Raw genomic sequence first — 22,733 nt, 5'->3', positions numbered from 1 at the left:
TTGGTTTGCGCTGTTTGGAGTTTGTGCACATCCAAAACAGAGCTGAGCTGAGCCTAGAGCCTGAGATGTGACCACATAGCAGGAAAAATGTTTTCAAGCCATGCTTATGGTTTTGTGGGTTGTTTCCATTGTAACCCTCTAAAATAGAGCTGTTTGTCAGTCAGGGAGCAGTGAAACTCCTTCCCAAGAAGTCTGCTCTGTGGACTCCACTTGATTGTACAGAACGCTCAAGGGAAACTGTAAGTCACAGAATGCTGACATCCTCCTCATCATACTTAAGTTGCTAAGCTGTTTTGTGCAGTGCATCCTCCAAACGTCCTTCAAAGACAGAAGGCATGAGAAAATGTGCAGCTGTAAAGGTGTCTTTTTTCTTCTTGTACTGCCAGATCTGAGTGGTTGTTGCAGTGTGTTCTCAAGACCAGCAGTTACCATGTGGGATGAGGAATAGCTTTACAGTCTGTGTGCATGTTTGCAAGGGTGCTGTAGGACCGATGTTCACTTCTTGCTTTTTCCATTACCTAGCTGTTTTTTCATTCTTCACATAAAGCTTCTCCAGACAGAAAGGACTTGAGAATGTTTGCTGAAAACATCCATGTTCTGGAGGCAAACACACTGCAAAGCACAGCCATCATAATTGTGGGTGGGAGCAGACTTGAAGAAACATCACTGATTGTGGATTTGTTTTGCAGTGAGAGGCTCTGAATAGAACTACTTGGTTTGGGTGAAGGAAGGAGGACTGAAGCATTACTTCACAGGCTTGTTATCTACCTGCAAATAACAGGAGCTTGTTTTGCTTTTGGATTGCAGGAGATAGGTTTGTGAACTTTTCCACTTGAAGTACAGTGTTCATTGAGCAGAGAAATACTGGGAGGTGTTCTGCTGCTTCCATAATAGGAATGTTAAGTGGTGGTGGTCCACAGAGTCTGTGTATACAAGCACGCAATTGTAGTAAGAATTCTGTCTTTTATTCAGAAATGCTTAGGTTCTCCTAATTCCAAACACTTTTAAAATGGATGGCATAATGGCAGCCTCATACTGATGCTTTTTTTCTGGGCCAAGAGTGGGAGGAACCCAGGAGGTACCAAGGGGAATGGTGACAACTTTGGCATTGCTGACATGGCCAATGGCTCTGTGAAAAATTCTGGCATCTGGCTTCCAGAAGAACACTGGGGAGTGCAGACTCTAGAGTGATAGCTGGATCTACTAGAAAGCCTTCTGGGAAGAACTATTGGATTGATTCTTGATGTGCTCTCAACCTTTACCAAAAAGTACTGAAATTACCGGTCCCTTTGGTAAAGTTGTGATGCATAGAGACATAGGTGAACATATACCTTCATCCCATTTGATATGTCATAAGTGTGACTTGTGATTTCTTAACTACTGAGATTATAGCATTTATAGCTACTTATGGGAAAAAGGCAGAAGAATTTTTCTATAGACTGGAAAAACATGCTCTTTCTGTGCACTGGTAACATATTTTGCTGTATTCGGTAATGTTTTTCATTGACATTTTTAAGGAATGTCTTACCTGTCCTACTGCCACTTTTATCTGTGCCCAGATCCTTCAGAAGATTTGACCCCAACAATTATGTGGTCAGAGGGACTCTGGCCCTTTCTGACGTTCTTACTGATAATGAACAGCGCTTTCTTCCTTGTGGCATCACCTTGAAACTGACGGAAGCGATTAAAGAAGAGGCTATTTCTCACTGGGAGTGGAATGATGAAAATTCTACCTTTGTGCTTTGTTTTTGCTTCGTCGTTTTTTTGCCACAGTTCACAGTGTGCTGAGAGTGGGTTCACTGTTAATATGAAGCTCTGGTTAAAAAGAAGAGACATTTTAAGTTACCTCTCTATTCTGGGTCACAGTGTAGTTGTTTTGGCATTTGGAGCACTGGCTGATCTTAGCCAAATTCTGGGACATATGTATGCTTGTTGTTTTAATTCCTTTGTTTTTCCAGCTCCACAGAAATATATCAGAGCATCTGTATTTTGTAAGTCTTTTTTTTTTCTTTTTCTTTCTGAAATGTTTTAGCTGTTGATGCCCAAAGGATTAAGCAGCAAAAGATTGTGATGGAAGTGCTTCAGAGCATTAGGGAATTGTGACTGTTGGTTGGCTCGGAGGGAATCTATTATTTACAATCTACTGTATCAAATTCAGCTTCCACCAAATTAGAAACTGATTTTTGTCATTGTCCCTTTTTAATCTAACCCCTTGGTTAACTCAGGAGAAGCAGCTCCATAAATCACGTGGACATCTATGGATTTTTTTTTCCCCTGCCAGCCATTGCTAGGACTAAATGTTCATCTCCTAGTGATTCTTATCAGCCAGAACACTAAGAATAACATTTCTGTTCTGGGCTTGACTTTCCTTTTGCCAAGAGGAAAATTGTCTTTGTAGTGTGTCTTGCAAAATGTTTTTAGGGAGGAAAAGAAAAATGTATGTGAAGATTTGACTTGAGGTGCTCAGCTCCTAAGGTTTAGAGAAACTCATGCCTTATTTCATGATTATTGGGGGCTGTGACATGAAGTGAATAATGAATACTGTCTTGCAATTTCTTGTCTGAACTTCACCATGCATGCATATCTGAATTGAGGATAGGGAAACTAAGATAATCAGTAGCAAGATTGCCCTGAAAACACAGGACAGATGTCACCAAACTATTCAGCTGAGTAAACCCCCTTTTTAATTTTCTGTCTATAAGTTTTGTCTGCTGTATCCTTGTCTTGTAGCATGAAAATAGAGCTCTCATTTTACTGAATCTTGTACCAGCTATCTTTGCCACCATAGGAATGCTGCTGTAGTCTTGCTGCTGTAGGCAAGGGGCAGGCAGGCTCATTCACCAGCATCTGAGAAGGTAGGCTGAGTTTAGCAGTTAGCCCCTGAGAGCAGGCTATATAAAAACAGAGGAGACTGCAAAGATGGCAAAAGGCAGGGACCTATGTGCCCAGTGTCATGAAGTTGAACTGGTTTTGTTAGTCCTCACTCTCTGTCCATCTGATTGCAGCCTTTTAGCTCACCTCTTGACTTCTTTTTCTTTTTCTTTTTTGTCTTTCTCCCAGGTCTGTGATGGGTTTGGATAAAGAACCAGACCTTGTACACATGGAAGCCCGGACGGCTGATGGACGTGAGTGCCTGCATTCAGTGTTGAAAAACTGTACTTTGAGTAAAGAATGGAGTGGGAATTGAAATTCACTTTGCTCATTTTGTCTTTCCATTTACATTTTAATTGATAGGAAAAATGTGTATCACGGGGTTTGATTTGAGGCATAATTCTTATCCCTCAAACCTGGGGGGAATTCAGAGGCTGCAGGACATGTGTCTGTGGAGAGCTCAGGTGGAAGCACAATCTGTTGGGCTAAGGAGCAGTCTGTACTGTTCACTATTTAGCTGTTTTCAGTATAATGTATTTTATGTGATACACGCATGAATCATAAAGAGCTGTGCTGCTCAGCATCTGTGTGTTTCCAGAGGTGTTTACAACAGCTCGGTTTTACGGAGGAGACTGAAAAATTGCTTACAGTTAGACTTCTCTAGCTAGGATGTCCCTATGCCCCAGGTAACCTTTGACTCATTCTGGAAGGAATTCTTAGTTTTGCATAAAGTGTATGAATAGGTCTTCTGTATTGGAAACATGCCTGGAAGAATAACCTGTATCTGAGGTAATAAACAGAAAAACAAAACAAAAAATATCTTAACCCCTCCCTGAACTGAATCTAGGTGTAGATTCATGTGGAACTAACCTCCAACAAAGAAAACGGGTATTTAAATTGAATTTTTTCCACCACTACTTACAGTGTTTTAGTAACGCATCTCCTGTAGCAGAGCCAGTGTTATTCCAGCTTGGGGTTTTCCAGATACAGGATATGTCCCCTTTATGCTACAGGGACAGCATAGAAAAGCAGCATAGGACTGAGGTTGTAGAAGATTTCTAGGGGGAAAAGGGTTTCATCTTTGTTGGTTGCAAATTTTCTGTTCAGTTGAGTGCTGCATAGGCCAGATGCTATGTGAACAATCTCCTGTCTGTCAGGGTGACTTCTCTGAGGCTGTGGATCTTCCAAAATCATTCATGAGCCTCCCACTGCTATTTAGAGATTGCAGCTGAATAAATAACCAGGCAATAAAGCTTAGGAGTGACAGCTGTTTGTTGAATATGGGGAAAGAGCAAAACAAGCTTGCAGGTGGGTGGGCAAGGTAGGGAGGCTTCTTCAGTGTTGCATATGCTGTTGTAGAGATGCTAGGAGAAGTGGCAATTGAAAAGGTAAGCAAGTAAGTAAACAAAATGCTGATGAGGTCTGTTTTCAAACTAGGTTTAAACTAGCTCAGCCAGCTATTTGAATACTGGATGCGTCAAAGCTGTAGGTGCTTCATTTGAAACATGCTTCCCCAGTTCCCAGACAGCTCTCTTCCTTCAGGTCTTGTTTGCTTGGGGTGTGCTGTTTGTTCTTGTTTTAATGCATGAATTCAGCATTTTGAAATTGGCAGTTGATGGCGTTGAGGTTTTCCCTGAAAGTCAGACTCAAACAGTAGTGTCAACAAACTAGGAGCATAGCGAGGCATTGTCCTGTTAGGAGGGTCCCAGTGGGCTGTGCTGGCCCCACTGCTGTGTCACACTGGGGGACAGCACTGAAAAGGTTCCTCTCCCAGCCAAGCATAACACAAAATAACATCACTCTAATTAGAGTTTTTAGGGCTTAAAACAATATTAGATCGTGTTCAAAAACATTGACTGCCTCAGAGCTATGGGCTCACCTGGTGTGAAATGGTGTAGTTCTGTGTGCTTAGGTACTGCAGGCTAAGCTTTTCCCCTGGCTGGCTCCGTAACAAAAATGGCACTTCGTGCTCTCAGTGAAGTGGCTGAGGCACTTATACCTGCTGGAAAATGGATCCCTGTAATTACCTCCTCTTGATCAAGAAGTTTGTGACTAAAGTTTTACTCTGTGCTTGGCAGAAGGAAGAGGAGGTTTTTTTTAATGCCTCTCAGGTCAGTCTGTGGCTCAGTCACTTATCTGACACATTAAGAGACATAGATTTTGATTATTCACATTGCTCAGCTTAAATTGGGAACTAGAATTCTGGTCTGTAATGTCTCTGACAATTTTTAAAGTATACACTTCTAGTGGTGGCATTTGTCATTTGGTCTTTATTTTTTCCCATTTTTTTCCTTTTAATGTGTGATATTTTGGATTAGAATCGTGAACTTGACTTTTTTTTTTTCCCTTCTCTAACAGTAATTACTCATGGGATTCAAGATCTGATCTAATATTGATTCAGACACTGGAGGTTAGAATACACAGCTGGTGGGACATGGTAGAATATCATTCATCCATAAATGAGTCAGGGCTATCAGCGAACTCATGGAGCTGTGAGGTAGAAGTCCTGCCCTGTTTTTCCTTTTCCATAGGTGCAGCCTTTCTCCTTGCATTTTGTCTTGTTTGGTCATTAGGAATGTTAACATCTTTGAAAATTATCTTCCTCAGTATCCTTGTCCCACTAAATGCGTGTAGGATGCTGTGAATTCCAGTGCCTGGCTGATCTCAAGCTGTTTCTGTCTTCTGCAGCCTTGGGCACTGTACCTTTGGCCTGGGTGTAATAGCAGGAAGGACAGGCTTGAAAGCAAAGAAACTATTACAGATCCTGAGACACAATCACCCGCCAGTGCTCCTGGGAAAGATCAGTTAAACTTCCTGTTCAATGTGATAATTTCCCCACTCACAGGTATGATGCAATAAACAATATTTCAATTAAAGGGAAAAGAGAAATTTGGCAAAAACAAACAAACAAAAACCCTTGAAATATTAAGGAAGGCAGTGGTAAATAATTCCTAGAGAGTAATTTCCAGTCCTGTCTACATTCCTGAATCCTCTTTTCCAACCTTTTTTTTTCCCCTTTCCATGGTAAGCTTGAAACATCAGATTGATTTTATTCTGAGCCAGTTTGCCAAAACAACTTGTTACTCTCAGCTACCCTTCTTCCCATTAGCCATACTGGCTAGCCATGCCTGCTCGAGTTGGCTTGTTAATGCTGCCCAGAGGAGCAAGCCCTGCTAAGAGCCAGTACTGTAACAAGTCACAGTAACCTGCCACACAGATCTACCCTTACAGGCCCTCAGCACAGTGGCAGGTTTGACTTTACTATTGCTTCCCTTAAGGGATCCCATCCTCAGGTCTAACCCACAAGAGTCCCCCTAGAGTTGCCCAGTCATGGCTGGTGGGCAAAGAAGGGACTTTGTGGCTGTCATAGCATTGCAGATTTCTGAGTTTACTTTGGTTTTATTGCTTCTAAAAAGAGTATAAATACACTCTGATTTCTTAAAGTGGAAGACCATGTTAATTAGCAGTAGGGAAGTGTTTGAGCTCCTTAACTGGAAGATGAATGTGGCTCTGAAAAAAAAAAAAAAACAGTCCCTAATCTGGAGTGTGAAACGTTTGTGGGAAGGGTTGTGCAGAGATGTGGATGTTGAAAGTGCTGCAGGAAAATGTCTGGGCTGCACAGTGCCCATATTGCCTCATTCACAGATGGGCTGAGAAAGTAACTGGATAGTGGGTTATAAGCACAGGAAGTTGTTGAGGGTGGCTAAGAAATTTCAACTCTTTTTACTCTGAAAAGGTAGAAGGGGGGGGTGGGTGAGGGAAGTCTCTAATTCTGGTGTTGTCTGGAACATTGTACAAGCTGGAAATAATCCTCAAATCAAAGCCAACTTTTTATAAGGAATACATCTTCCAGGGAAAGGTTAGGCACTAACCTTGTAAAGTCTTCCTAGCTTGGGCACATGCCAAACTTTTTCTGTGTGGCTCTGCAAAACAGGAATGAAAAATTCCCTTCAGTGAAGAGGGATATAATAGCTTTGATGGTAGGGTGTTCCTTTCTTTTTTATTTGATGTTTTTGGGTTTTTTTTTAGCCCAAGCCTATCTATACAAATGAAGATATGCTCTGTAAATAAGAGCATAACCCTTAAGGTATCTTACGCTTGAGGTAGGTTGCACAGGGACTTGGGATTGTTTCTTGCTTTCAGCAGTACTGAAATATGAACTGAATGCAGGGTGGATAATGCAGGGGCAATTCACTGTTTCATTACAGAAAAACTGAAGAGATCCAAGGAACTCAAATGTTAGAAAGGAGATGCATATTATTTTAGAAAATGGTTGCATAGGGAGGGTCTTCTAAAATTACTGCTAAAGAATTTAGCTCCTCAGCTTCTGTTTACTTGAAGAAAACCAGCCTTCCTGGCCTTGAAATTTTTGCCTTTGCCAACAAATGTTCTGAGAGTTTTGCCATATCCTAATATTAACTGTTGGTTTGGGCTTTTCTCTAGTTTGATCCTCTGGCCTTGTAAAATGTACACTTTGGACATTTATTATGCTGGATGACTTTTCTTTCTTGTTCAGAAGTTATTTGTTATGCTGTGTCATGTTTTTACCAGATTTTTTAAGGTGCTTTAAAAGGAATCATTTTTCATTTTCTGTGGGTCATCAGGAAGAAACTCAAAATTGAGCTTAATTTTGAACCCAAAGGCAGACAGGTTTGAAGACAATTTTTTTGCTTTGTTTTCTTTTTCAGGTTTTGTGTTGTAAAATATAAGAAAATAAGTAAACAAGAGACTAAGCAGAAAATAAGTAGGGTACGACTCACCTTCTCCACCGCAAACTTCCCATGAGTATTAATCTGGTGCCATTCTTTGAGTGTATTTGATTGCTGGTGTAGCACACTAAAAATGACACATTTCTCAGTAGGCAGGAAGCTAGTTGTCATGTCAACACTTGTGGTTTATTTGCATTTATTTGTGACAGGTTTTTATTCCTCCTCCCATTCTGTCACTCAGCAGCAGCAAATTATCCCCTTTTTTGGAGGGATAAGAATATCCAGGCAACTGTGTGGGAGAGCATACTGGAGGGAATGAGCTTCTAAAAATACAGCTCCTGACCTTTCCTTCTTGTTCTGCCTAATTTTAGTGATACCTCAAAGAACAAATCAGGGCTGCTGAGCATTTTGGGTTGAATGAAGATACAGGAAACCTCGTTTACTGAGAAGCTGGTTCAATGTCTTAGATTCCGCATGCAGGACATAAACAGCAACTCCAGACCAAGTCTGTACACGTTAGTTGATAAAAAGCCTTAATTTATCTCATCTGAGAATCTGACTTCTCTACTACTGCTGGAATTTTGTGTTAGAAGAAAGCATAACTCCTCTTTATACTCCAGTTCTTGGCACTGCCTCTACATCAGATACGTTCTAGTGTACGCCATATGCCTTAATTATCCCTAGGTAGTCTGAGCTGGAACTGGCAACCTTTGCTGCTGCTTCAGCATCATCAGTGGGACTATTTTTCATTGCAGCATCAGATGTATGCAGCAGCTCTGAATTGGTTCTGTAGCCTTCATTAACCTGGAATTCCCAGTGCCTCAAACAGGTTTACAGCCTTGAACCATGGACCTTCAGTCCATGGAGCTAGGCATAAACCTTTATTAGGTTAACATTTAATGGCTGTTCATGGCATTTTTTACAGTTAGTACCTTCGACTTACGTTGCATTCTTAGAGTTAGTAGGTGGAACTGGCAGTGGAAGGGAAAACTGACAGACTTTGAGAATTTTGTTTTTGAACCTGAGATGGTAGTTAGCAGTGTCAGAGAATCTCAGTTATGCCCCCAAATGCTTTGCAGTTAAACACATTTTGCTCTTTCTAAAGACACAAAGGACAATAACAAATTCTGTGGGATGGAGAATCCTGTAAGCAGCTTTGCTAGACTATTCCCCTTCTGAAGCTCTCTTTTATCTTTTTAGGCACAGTTCAGCAAGATCCTTACTAATAGGTGCAGTCGTGGGAACTCGGTGCTCTGCATCAATCTCACCTCAGCCATTATAAACTCAGTTTTCTTCCTAGATGCTGCGTTCTCACCCTTTGTAGAAAAGTCAACAAGTGCTTGAAGCTAAGAAGTCTGTAAAAGTGCTGCAGTGTAAAAGATATGACCCTTTTATCACTGGAGCCATCATTTTAGTTGTATTTTCGTTTTCTTCTTAATTTGCACTTCTCATAAGAGCAGTTGAAAGGCAGAGATGGCATATTTAGATTACATACATCCAGAGACGGAATTGTGCCATGATTGTTTCACAAGATCTTTTCTTAGCTTGAGTGAAACAATGCTTATTCCCCTGCAACCTCTGCCAAATTGTTGGAGGTGAGCCTGTCTGTGCTTAACACACTGAGCATCTGGCTATATCATTTACTTCTTACACATGCCCCTTTCTTTTAGCACCATTACTGCCTTATGTCCTTTTTTCTTTATGTTCTTCTCCCAGTTTTATTCCTTCTCTCAAGTAATGGCAAGGACTGATGGAGCATCCCATTACCTGAGGGTCTTTCTGTCCTCTCTCCAGACAGAAGCATTCTACGCCTCTTGTGCATGTAGCTATTGTTAGGACACCTCAACTTTTCATACTGTTTTATATGTCTATGGTGCTTACATACCTAGATTATGTTTGTCTAAAATGATTATTAATTTAAGGATAAAGTAGTAAGTATATATATAATTTTCCCCCTTGTGTGTTACTTCCACAAGAAAAGCCAGACATCAAAACTAGGGTTTTCATGTGGAGAATGTCCCCAGCAGGACAGTGGAATGGATAAATGCCATCAGCATGGCTTTTGAAAATTTTTACTGCTTCTCATGATCTCACCATCAGTTTTCTGCTGCATTTATTTCGGTTCTCCATTTATGGTTTGTACATGTATGGTTTGTACTTGGCCTGAGGAGTTCCTGCACTTTGGGAGGAAAGCAGTGGGTATGGAAGTGTAATAAATTCCTGATTCCAGTGAGCAGTTCTGGTTTTAAAAGATGTAAGTGGATCATATGCTAATGTTTAGGGAACTGGAGATGAGATTAAGGCTTCTGATCAGAGACCTTCTTCTGAACTGCTGATGACATTTTTAGACAACAGTCTCCTGTATGGCCATTTCTCACGTCTGTGTATTCTCCCATTACAGACACCCACTATTTGACCTGTCGGATACAGGACTGCTCAGAGACCAAAAGGAGTGGGCCATTTTCACGCTCCATTGACATCAACTCCCTTGTTGTTCAAGATGAATATATCTTCATCCAGGTACGCTGACTTGATAAGAACATGACATGAATTCTGCCTGCGCAGTTATTTGTTCTGTGCAGGAGAGAAGGCATATTTTTAGGACAAGTGCATGTGTTCACACAAATCACAAGAGCAGGGAGTGAGTGTATATCTGCCTGCTGTAGTGTGGCTATGCAGTCTGAAGCAAAACAATTGATGTCTCTGTTACTCATTTGTCTCCTGTTGAATCTGATATATTTTGAAAGTTCACTCATCAATAATCATGAGGGTGCCTGTGTGTCACAGAAACTCTAACTTGCTATTGTTGTGTCTACTTGGAAAATGCAAATAAGCTATTGATTAACTGAAAAGAAGAGAGAAGAACAAAGAAGAGGAGTGAGTGATCATTTTAACAAATGGAAAGGTTTATGTTAATTTGACAGAGAAGTAATGCTAATGGATTGAACAAAGATTTGCAGTGGGAGGTAAACAGCAGAGATTGAAAAAAGACTTTACAGGGCACCTTCGAAGTAGAAGAAGGCTGTAAATTTGCCAGCCAGCTGATGATGGTTTTGTAGATGAAGAGACAGTGATGGAACTTAAATAAGAAACTACCTGTTTTTGAGATTTTCTGAGAAAACTTGGACCTAATGGAATATGGCCATCTCTCCCTATTTCTTACTTGTGGAGTTGTGAGAATGAATCATGTGATGTGAAAGAGTAATTCCTGAAGATGTGCCAAAAGTGAAGACTGTACTCTGTGTTGCAGTAATTCTGAGATATAGAAAACTCTGGAGATAGGGATTATGCACGTGCTGATGGTAACAGCTGTTCCCCTTGCTGAACAGGGGGAATGAAACGTGATGAAGTTCTGAGCCAGGTGGTAAAGATACCTACTTCCTTTTTGACTAAGACTGGCTTAAACTAAGCTCCTGTTTTTCTTTCTTGAGGGAACTTTTTTCTTGAATGCATCCAAATTGGAAGTTCTACTCCATTTATTGTGAAATTGTGAGTTTAGTGGGAAGACTGATAAATTCTGTGGCGGGACTAGGTGGGGGATTGCATCCATGTGACCTGGGAAAACTGCAGTGTGGAAACTGCATGCATATAAATAACACTGTCGGTCTCTTTGTGTGAAGAGGAGCGAGCTGTACTGGAGAAGACAGATTGCTCTTAGAATATACTAGGAGTGTAGCTGTTGCAACTTAGCAAGTCACAATTTCACTAGAGGCAACATCTTTCCAATCGGTATACCTTCCAATTGGCCATACTCTCCAAGGAATGTTTTTGAGAAATGTTTTTTATCTGGCATTTTATCCCTGTGGCTGAGGTTGTTATGTAGCATCCAATTCTTTATGGCAATCATGAGGCCTCACAGGTGTTTCTCATTCCACAGCTCTCACCTGTGGTAAATGAAGGCTGCTTTGTTTAGAAGCTTGGGCTCCCTGTAAGGACATCTGCCTGGTGTGTGCATGTCTCTGCGTCAAGTTAGCAAGGATGGAAACAGTCCTCCAGGCTCATGCTAATAGTTGCTAATTGCTTCAAGTTTAAAAATTAAATAAATGTGTTTGTGTACAAACACACATGTGTATACATGCATGTGTATATGTATGTAATACTTCAAGTGCCTTGTATATCTTAATCACTGTTTTTTTTTTAGCATAATGGATGTTCAAAGTGAAAATCACGAACTGGCACTTCTTAAAAATTTCAAATGCACAAACTGAATATTTCTGCAGGTTTGGGGGAAAGACTTTCCCTTTCACAGGTTTTCTATCACTTCTGCTTCAATTTTTTGCACCCCATCTCTGGGATTTCCAGCCATCCACCAGCCTAGAGTTACTGGCTGCAGAAACTGCACACTGATTGAGTCCATGGAGTACTCAAGTAACACCTAGTCACTTCAGATTCTCTGCACACATTTTGCTGAGCTGAAGGTGTGCTACATCCACTGTGTTCAGCACACAGTCAATGGGCTATGCAGTGTTTGTCTGTTACATATGTAGGAGTACTGATGTGCCCTGGATGTATTAGTCTCACAAACCATGTGAGATTGCTGCCTATTATGGGATGTGTTAGATTCAGTGTGCATGGTACCTCAAGCGTATCATTCTGTCTGAGTAATCTTGGACAGGAATATGGGAACCAGATCTTCTGAATTTCAAATATTAGAGATGAATAAATAAATAAATACCAGTTTAAATGTTAAGAACCTGGTGAGGCTTAATAGCTGCATAATGATAGGTGTATGAGTTTCAGTGTGTCTGTGCTGGAGCAAATCAGAAGTAATGTCGTAGAGTATAGAGTAGAACATTTCTTGTAATGCTCATCATGAAAGCACTAGGTTTCCAGTCTAAACTGGTAGTCTGTGTTCCTCTAAAGTGAATGGACAGATCAAAACCATCAGAGGCAATTCATTTTCCCCCAGAGGCTTGCTGCAGGGTGTAAAAGATCTCTCTCTGAATGTGCTTTTCTCATCAGTGTAAGAAGATGCCTAATATAGCTTAGAGAAGACCTTAACTTTTCAACAGCTAAAATTAGAACAAGTGAATTCCAACTGTTGATAACGCTTTGGATTATCTTTATACATTTATTCACTAGTGTGTATTTCTTCTAATCAAATTGATAAGCACACCTGTAGATTCCTGGGTATCATTAACCTTGTGTAAGTTTACACCCAAAGCAGGTGTAATATTATGGTGCGTAATGCGCAGGGGAAGGAAGAATATGGAAAACGTTATAGCGCACTTAAAAGTAAATGATTCCTGTGTGAAGTATTGTTGTACAGCACTTCAAAAAGAATCATCCAGAATCACAGTGCAAAGAGAAAATGAGAATAGTTCTGTGCTTGAAAGAACCTTGCTTTTAAAGAGGTTGAAAAAAGTTGAGTTTGGTTACTAAGCAAATAGCATAGGTTAATAACACAGCACATGATGAAAAACGTAAAAAGTAATGAACAAGGAGGAAAGAAATAGCAATGAGGAGAGATTAGGAAGAATCCTTATGAATAGAACAGTAAATGATTACTCTGAACTTACTGATTGGCTTTCTACTGAATTGATCAATAGTTGCTGAAGGATGCCTAGCGCAGCTCTAAAATTGGGTAATTCTGTAGAAGGGAAAATTGTGCCCTCTGTTATGTGTTGAGATTTCATTCTGTTCCCAGGATTGTTTGGTGCTAGACAGGAGCTACTATCATAGTTAGTACTTAAAATTCATAGAGCTTGCAGTGTGAATTGTGTAGTTGTGAGAAAACCTTGGAATGTGATATGCAGTGTGAATTTATTTACTATACCAAAAAGGAGCTAATTTCATGAAAGCTGCAACTTCGCCATTAAGGTCAACGTCAATGACGTTCAACTAGATAGCTGTGGGATCGAGGTGCCAGTAATTTCTCTATGGCTGTGCCACACCCCTTTCCTTATGAGTGTCTTTGTATAGTTGCTGCAGTATTTGTATGGCTTTCTAAATTCAGGCACAGAGAGAACCTGAAAACTGTAAGAATTGGCTTCCTGACATTTACCTGAACTGCTATGGTATTCTCACGTGCACAGCTTATGTTACAAGACTCGGGGGTCAGGGATTGGCTTTTGTTTTATATATATATCTACTTTATTGATGGCTTGTGGAATTTCTACAGTATAAATAAATCACTGTTGTTCTGGAGAAAAGATTTTTCAACCAAGTCACGTATCAGGGTTTCTAAAGGAATTGTTCAGGTTACCAAAAAGAAACAAGAATGCAATATGCTTTAATGAAAATGGGGATTATTTTGCAGAAAATTGTGTTTTGAGTGAGAAGTGTTGTTTGGAGGAAAAACTTATTTTTCTCTCAGTAAGAAAATAATGTCAATGTCATAGCTTTTTAGAGCAGCTATGAAAAAGAAGAGCAGAAACATTCTCTGTAAGTTTCCCCGCCAACAAATGAGAAAGTTCCAGTGAAAATGCAAGAAAGTATGAGCAAATGTTGTCACTTATTGCAGGGAGTGGAAAAGTCTGGGGTGAAAAGGTCTCAGTACAGTGTCCCTTATTTGTGGTGATCTGAAAACTAATTCAGGTACTAAAAATGACATTGCAATTGCTAGGAATCAACTTTGCTGTAAAAGCCCATTGTTCAGAAAGAAACGTTAATGTGGGCAGACCTACAGATGACAAAGAGTGCTAATTATTGCCAAGTCATTCCCAGTGACTTAAGAGCAACATGAAGTTATTTCAAGTGTGATAATTCAGTGGCTCCATTGGGTGCATGGACCAATGGGGTCTGTGGACTCAGTGAAGACGTGGCTAAGGACTGGATTTTCCCACAGATCCCTAGGTGTCAGGTGAGGGACGGTAATAAAGATGAAACTCTCCAGGGTGTGTAGCATGAAGGTTGCCAGCAGCACTGCTGTTATAGTGCTGCTGGCCTAAGGATGCATGTGAGATGAACTTTACAGGATAGGCTTTTTTTTATGAGCTCAGAATTGATAGAAGTAGAAAATACAATAAGCTTTTGAGCATACTCATGAGATCCTAAGGGACTCGAGGAAGGATTTGGTATGTGAAAAATATCTCCCCCTATCTCCTGCCCCTCAGCTATAGATGCAAGTCTCATAAAACCTGTTTCCTTTCCCTATTAATCTTCCTGTGTTTTCCCTGTGTAAACTCTTTGGTGTGTGTCTTTCCTCCCAGAGGTCATGCCTGTCCTGCTCTGCATCCAGTTAATGCTGTCCCCTTTTCTCCCTTAAGTTTCTGTCTCTGTGAGTGCTTGGAGACCCTTAAGGTAACTTTGGTCTGTTTGATTTGAACTGGCTGTAGGTCAGTGCAGAGATGTGTGGATGGGCAATCAATATCCATCATGACTGTTTTTTGTGTCTTTATTTTTCTCTGGGTTGATATAGGAAATCTGTACCATTTGTAGCTGAAGTTGATTTGAAGTGTAGCTCAGACTTCCAGTGTTTCCATGGCTTATGGCCACAGCAAAGTCTTGTAAGTTTTAGAAGAATTTAGTACCTGGTTTGAATTTGCCAGCTTTCTCTGGAAGCCTGAGCAAATCCCTTTGGAAATTATTGTGGTTTGACACAGCAAGCAATGAAATGCCACAGTGTTTTGCTCACCCACCTCCCAGTAAAACTTGTAGGTTGAGACAAAAACTATTTACTAAGACAGAAAAGGAGGAGAGAAATAACAGTAATGATAATGCCATATGCAAAACAAGTGATGCACAAAGCAGTTTCTCACCACCTGCCAACTGGTGCCCAGTCAATCCCCAAGCAGGAGCTGCCCCCGCACCAGCCAACACTTGCTTTATACTTTTTTCATATTATATCATATGGTATAGAATATCCCTTTGTCCAGTTTAGGTCAGTTGTCCTGGTTGTCCTCTCCCAGCTCTTTGTGCCCCCCCAGCTTCCCTCACTGGTGGAACAGCATGAGAAGCTGACAAGCTGAAACATCCTTGATTCTGTCCAGCACTGATCAGCAATGACTAAAGTATCAATGTGTTATCAACTTTTATCAACTTTTTTTTTCTCCTAAAGCCAAAGCATGGCATTGTACCAGCCATAATCAGCTCTGCCACAACTGAAACCAGGACAGAGGTGGACGCTCAAATTTGCCTGTAGGGCTAGAGGCTGGTGGCCTCACCTTGTAAGGACAAGGAATGGCACCTGCAAACTCTTGTTGAAAAGGGCCTCCTATTTATGTCAGGCTCTGCTCCATTTCCAGTTTAGATGAGAAGTTTCTTGCACCACTGACCAGAGAGGCATGCTGAGAGGCAATACATTATCACTTTCCAGGGCCTTTATAGAATAAGAATGTGGGAGCCTCTTTCCTTTTCTACTCCCATAGCATAATTTATCAAGGCGTTTAACTGTAGGCTCAAATTCATATGAGGGTCTTTTGTGCCTAGTCCCCATGTACTTGTAAGGCATTACCATTTTGAAAAACTACTGTCTCTCTTCTGGCCCCTTCTCATGGAAAGATTTCTTGGCAGCTTTTTATACTATTTCATTTGTGATTTGGCCTTCTGGGAATCCCAGGAGCCACAGCTTTGACTCGATTCCTCTGGTTTAGCTTGTCCTGGGATATGTGAAGGATTCATTCCCATAAGGCTAAGCTGCTCTGGTGGCTGTCCTTTCTTCTGAGAGTGGTATGATGAAGGCAGAAGCACGAGGTAGCAGGGAAGAGATGTCTTGGCTGGTATTACCAACCCTCCCTAATTAGATGGGATGGTAGCATTAACATTTAGGACCAGAGGATGATGGTCACTCACAGCTTGCATATGCAGCAAGCATTTCATGTGAAAAGTCAAAATTCTCTTCTTCACCCTTTGAAATAATTTTATATTTAAAAGTTTTCTGCTTAATTCAGAGAAATGTACAGCAGAGCAGTATCTCAGTCTGCTCACTCAGATGAGTAAGAACAAGCAAACCCAGAATTTCCCCCAGATGTTCCTATGTGATGCAGCTTAGTGCAACACTCATAATACAGATCCAAATAATTTCTCTGGCTCACAGGAGCAAGCACTTCTGCCAAAAGCTGTTGAAGCAAATCAGTGTTCTTTCTCATCAGTAAGTCTCCTTAGAACACACAGATGTCAGCATTTGCCCATAATTGCTGGTAGCTTCTTATGGCACCTATCAATGATATGATGTTTTCTGAATGCTTGGCATCTCATCTGTGTGTGTCCAAAAATCTTAGCTGAATCAAATTCTATTTTAATCCAAATTGGTATCTTTATGAGGACTTTTTTTTCCCAGTCTTAAGAGAAAGAAAAATATTATTTCTAGCTTAAGATCTTAAATGGGGGGAAAATTTCTCTTTAAGACTTCACAGAGGAAAAGAAATTCATTATTGTTGTATAAGCTACATGTATCTTATAGGAAAATGGCTTATCTTATAGGTAATGGCTTTAAGATTTGCCAGGGGAAGTTCAGGTTGGATATTATGAAAAAATTCTCAGAAATAGTGATGATGCATTGGAACAGGCTGCCCAGGGAGGTGGTGGAGCCACCATCCCTGGAGTGTTCAAGAATAGCATAAATGCCACACTGAGTGACATGGTTTTAGTGGGCATGGTGGTGGTGAGTTGACAGTTGGACTATAAATAATCTTAATGGTCTTTCCAGCCATAATCATTCTGAGATTCTATTTTAAGCTTACCTCAGATAAACAGTTTATTACTATTACTGTTTATAACTATGGTTACTTAGAAAACTTGGAAGTGCCTATATTTAATAAGGCGTGAGTGTATGTTTTGGATTTATGAAGTATTTAGGGATAGGCTAAATTATCGTGCTTTGAATCGAGTAGGTAAGTAGAGGTTGATCACCAGCCACAGCTGAGATGGTACCAATTCATATGGATACACAACTTCAGCTCTCAAACTGTCAATTTAATAACTTAAGTAGGAAATTTCCTCAAGAATAAAGAAGGGAAAAAAGGGTATGTATTCTTTTTTATTACTATCTAATTATTTATTTTTGTGAAACCTCTTAGTGAAATGAGATAGAAGGGGAAAAATTAAACTTTGATTTCCTGGTCTGAAGCCTTCTCATTATTTTCATAGAAGTTAAATGCACCACATTCAAATATATCTTTCTTTCCTCAATTTTTTAACTAGGAGCCAAAGGTCTTAACAGAAATCAATCGGTGCAATTTATTTTTAACTTCAGCCTGCTTAGCTCTGATTGATTTTTATCTTTGCGATCGATGGTGGAGAGAACGGCTTGATGGGACAATGTAGCACTCTCCAACTTGTAGGGTTTGGTCTTTGAGTCTTTTATTGAAGAAATCATTAAAAGCTTATTATGAAACTAATAGGATGAAGATGTTTAAATGATGAACATGATTACACCTGTTTTACTGGTGAATAATGCCTGCCACAGCTGATCTTGCCCCTATATAAAATGCTGGACAGTGCTCTAGAGGGGGAAATTAATCCGTACAGACAAAAGAAAGCGCATGCCAGGTGCTAGTTAAAAGCTCTTCTTAAGGCAAGATAGGCACTGAGCAGTTAGCTACTTTCCTATTCACCGCTGTGTATTTTTCATCCATTTCTTCCACTGTTTCATCTTTGCTGTGCCAAATGCTACCGGATTTGGAATGAGAAGCTAAACATCTGTTGAAAAAAAATGATTAGCATTCTTATTTCCTTATTTATGTATTTACTTAAATATATTTTCTTTCTAGGGCTTTCTGAGCTCTACTTTTTATCACTCTGTACCCTTCTTGCATCTTGTATGATTTATCAGCAGTGTCTGCAGCTGGAGATGTAAAGGATTACCATGGCAGACTCATATGTTTTCTCTGAAATCCCTCAGGAGATTGAACGTGTACAATTATTCACCTCTACTAAGTTGGTTTGTGTGTGGGTAGCGTATGTTTGCAGCTCTAATATGGCTTCTATTTGGTACAACTGTGCATGTTTTCTGCAGGAGTTGCTTTTCAAATTGTTCCAGTACTCTGTCTAAAACAATTTCATTCTATCATGTGCCATCATAACTCTGAGGGGAGAGGGCATGAATGGGTATTTGGCCAATATAATAAGTGCTGCTTTATCTTAACAAAATTTCACTGATAAGTTTGACACTCTGAAGTGTGGCATGTGTTCAAAGCCTGCTGAATTTACCAGGTGGCTTGAGTGTGTGCTTAGCCTACAGAAGCATTTCTACAGCATGGAGCTCTGTCTCCTCACACTCAGATCATTGTATATTACCTTAATGATTGCACAAAAGGCATAACACTAATGAAAACCAGGGAGATAATTCAGGCTAGACTTTGCCTGTAGTGTGGTTTGTGTATGGCAGTGGGGAAGCTTGGCACACAGAAACATCTGGATGATGATTAGTCCTGGCCAAGATGAGTAGCGAAGAAAGAAAAACATCACTTGAGGCTCATTTAGGTGTCCATCTCTCTGTATCTCCTGAATCTCTTGTGACTGGCTCTGGGTCTGAAACAACCAAAGTTCTTTGCTAGGAAACAAACATACTTCCTGTAACTCTTCCATGCTTTAATCCAAAAATTGACTCAGGAGATTTTATGCCCACAAGAAGGAGAAAAGGTAACCAGTGTTGAAACAGTGAGAAGAGATGCCAGGACACCCTGTGGAGATGGAAAGCACAGATCAAGGGTTCCGTTACCGTTTTGATAAAGCGTTTATCAAATTTTGATTTCTACTAACTTATTTTATGTTACTGGGAAAGAGGGCGCTCTACAAACTGAGGAAGATGTTTCATCAAAAGCAAGAGATTTACTGGAAATAACATCCAAAGGCATACTGTCAACAAGGAAGTCTAAAATTTGGTTCTGTAATCAACGAAGTTGCCATTTACTATGCTTGATGTGGGAGGTAAATTACAGGAATTACAAATGTCTAAACATGTTTAATGATTGTAGGTTGAGCTGTGATATTACCAATTCTCTTTTTATATAAACAATATCAACAATGCAAGACAATAAAATAGATGTCCTGTTCCAATAACTGTTCAGGGCAAGTGATTATTTTCCTTGTAAACTACCCAAGCAGATAAAGTATATAGAAAAGAGCCCTATCTAGTCTTCTCATGTGCTAGCTGTGCATTGTAAATGTTTCATGACCAAGACTGTGCCTCTGACACCTGGTGTGTGCACATCTCCATCAGTGCACATACACTTATCCCTTCTAAGAATTCTTTGAGCAGCAGAAAGCAGATGTGGTCTTGTAACCAACATGGAATGACTCTATCTCCCAAAATGACTTTGTGAGCCTAAAGTCATTTTGGGAGATAGAGTCGTTCCATGTTGGTTACAGCAATTGTTGTCTTATGTTAGAAGTTATGGGTGCTAGTATCAGCTAGCCAGGAAAATAAGCATGAAGCTTGCTATGCTGTGATCATTTTCCTGACGTTATTTTGTGTGTCTTTATATTCTGGAACCCCCTTCTAACTCATTCCACATGTTCGATCTATTTTGGTTAGATGAAATGCAAATCTGCTCTTAAAGAACCATAACCAATGTTTCTAGGCATATCTCAGAAATTATAGAGATAAATGGATTCTGTGAAAGATTTTTTGTTGTTCTGGAGCCTTGTGAACATAATTCTGTTTTTTTCTTTCTTCTGTGTTTAACATAATTTTTCAGATCGGGATGGATGATGATCTAGTATATCAGAATTCTATGGCTCTTAAGAGAAACATGAGAAGTTTCTCTTTTAAAGCCAACTAATGTGAGACCAGACTTTCATCTTATAGCAAAACAAGGAAGTGTTGAAGAAGGATTAGTAGATCATGAAAGAGGGAAGGAGGAAGGAAGAGCACAGGTTAGGAAAGACAAATGTGTTTAACAACAAACACGTTTGTCCGAAGGAATCACTTCCACTGACCAGAAGCCCAATTAAACACATAAAATGGAAATCCAGAAAAACAGATTAACCAGCCAGTCATTAGCAAAGGAGGAGGAAAAAGACAAACCCAGCTAATTCTGTACTGAACATGATAGATGAGCTCACAGCAAATAATTGGGTGACATTCATCAAATGTAAACTAAGATAAGGCATTAGAGGGGATAATGCTATCATAATCTCTGGGATTTACAATGTCTGAGATTTTGCTCTCATGAAAAGAAAAAGTTCATCAAAATAAATTAAATTGGTACTTCCAAAATTCATTCTCTACCGCAATGCTTGCCAAAATTTTATTGAAGGTTTGATCTTTTTTTTTTTTTTTTTTTTTTTTTTGGAACAGTTATAACCCTGGATACAAATCATGCAAAGATGAAGTCTTGGCTGAGATAATCCTCATGTAACTTCTGCCAACGGAATTTGTGGGTGACTTCCCACAACTTTCTGAGAAAGATTACAGACCACTAAGATTTTTACTTCTAAACCTTTGTCAATGTGACCTTATTGCTAGGTAGTATGTTGAAAGAGAATCTATCTAATGTACAGTGAACTTGAATGCTATTTGTATCCTGATGTGTCTGCCTTAAAAAGAAGCAAAAAATTTACATGTTTGCAGTAGCATGAAACATTTTAACTGTGTAATGGGTGTTGCAGATTTGGCATGTGTAGCCTGCTTTTGGCACGGAGCTGGGGGAATTTGATCACCTTTTGATATTTCTTGAATTGTGGGCTGTTCCCTATGTTAATTAATTATCTGAAGTATGTAGACGTTCTTATCTGTATCTTAAAGCAGAATTAATGCCTATGCCATAGTCCATCAGAAGAGGTAGATACTGAGCATAGACCTTACAAAGTAGTCACTGGACATATCAATTTCAGTCTTTACTCTGTTACATAAACTGAGCTGGCATTGAAATCATGATTGCTGTTAAATGAATTGATGTAGTACAGTTTTCTCAGTTGAGAATGTGGGCCTTCCGCTGGAGGTCAGAAATATACCAAGAGAATAGGGGATATTGAAGTATTCCCTTTGCTATTTAGGTAGAATCGCCTAAAAGTGAGGGATGCTTTGTGCAATGTATTGATAGAAATACACAATTATTGCAAATATGCATTTTATCTCTAAGTTATACTGAATTTGAATCAACTACATAGTCTGTTCTTTGCTATGAAAACTTGATTTTGATGTGGTAATACTAGATGAGAAAAAATATCCTTTCAAAATATCACTCACAACTCTTTCACAATCCTCATGCCTGGAGGGCAGTGCCCATAGATACTGCTGTGCCAGTCCACAGTGCACTCTACCTGTAGTGAGAGCCAAGTGACTCTAGTTCTTTCCAAGCTCCTGGTTTGTTTTGAGATTATAGGCAAATTGATCTTCATTTTCATTTCTGTCTCACCTTGGTTTTAGCTATATGCTGTCTGTAGTTTCATTTCATTATGATGTGGGCTTTTTTCCTGGCTTCATATGTGGTATATGGCATAATTATTGTTTTTATGTTTTATTTTGGGAGCATTAAATGTAACTGTAATAGCATTACAAGTAAAAATGGCAAACAGGCAGAAGGAGAAATCTCTATGTGTATAGCCTATTACTAAACCTTATTTTCTTTCCAGTTCTTCAAGCTGTTAATAGAAAAGCCTTATCTTGAGTTGATTAGGTACCAAATTTCATGAAGTGATATAGCGTCCTTCGAATGAAAACTTCTGTAGAAGAATGCTACTATCTAGAGGTGGTGTCGTTACTGAGACTATAATTGATGCTATAGAAATATTCCATGTAGACTCATTCTGAAGTATCGCTATCAGATAGTAAAAAGGAGTATATCTAGAAAAGAATCTGGGACCTTTGTTAGCTTTGTTGGAAACTAAAGAAGCCAACAAATCCTTATAATAAATGGTTTGTGGTATTGTTCTATCTCAAAAACTGTAAGCTTGCCAGAACTGCAGAATATAGGAAATTCACCAATGAAAGTCTTGTTGTAGCAAGATCTGAATTGGTGCCAAAGAGCACCCATGACAAGAGTGAAGGACTAGTGACAAATTTAAAATCCCATATATCACACGTTATCAGGACTTCATTGATGCATTACATTTGTATGCTCATCCATTCTATAAAATCACAGATTTGAACATCTAGCAGTTTCTCTCACATTCTCATTCAGGGATGATATGATTTCTGAGAAACTATAGGGACAGAGAACGTTTGAGAGCTTAGCTCCAGCTTCCCATGAGAATACTCTGCATTTACTGTTTGTATTAAATAATGCTTGTCTGCACCTCTCATGTTAGTCACTGTACATGGTTGTT

At 39.7% G+C, this 22,733-nt stretch overlaps 2 protein-coding genes across 2 annotated transcripts in view; one reads left to right on the top strand and one right to left on the bottom strand.

Moving 5' to 3' along the window:
* Window positions 1–22,733, bottom strand: part of ITPRIP (inositol 1,4,5-trisphosphate receptor interacting protein) — a 434,606-nt gene that overhangs the window by 343,064 nt on the left and 68,809 nt on the right. The window lies entirely within an intron of this gene.
* The window catches only part of SORCS3 (sortilin related VPS10 domain containing receptor 3), a 263,753-nt gene that overhangs the window by 176,572 nt on the left and 64,448 nt on the right, over window positions 1–22,733 (top strand). The window contains exons 6-7 of the mRNA XM_065746766.1: window positions 3,061–3,125; window positions 9,982–10,100. Coding sequence (XP_065602838.1) covers window positions 3,061–3,125; window positions 9,982–10,100 — 184 coding nt within the window. The remainder of the gene's footprint in view (window positions 1–3,060; window positions 3,126–9,981; window positions 10,101–22,733) is intronic.

Source organism: Cyrtonyx montezumae, unplaced genomic scaffold, assembly GCF_038088225.1.
Source record: "Cyrtonyx montezumae isolate F1298 unplaced genomic scaffold, pur_monq_1.0 scaffold_4, whole genome shotgun sequence".
NCBI lineage: Eukaryota > Metazoa > Chordata > Aves > Galliformes > Odontophoridae > Cyrtonyx > Cyrtonyx montezumae.
The sequence above is the reverse complement of the archived record's forward strand: the minus strand, read 5'-3'. Positions and strand labels throughout refer to the sequence as shown.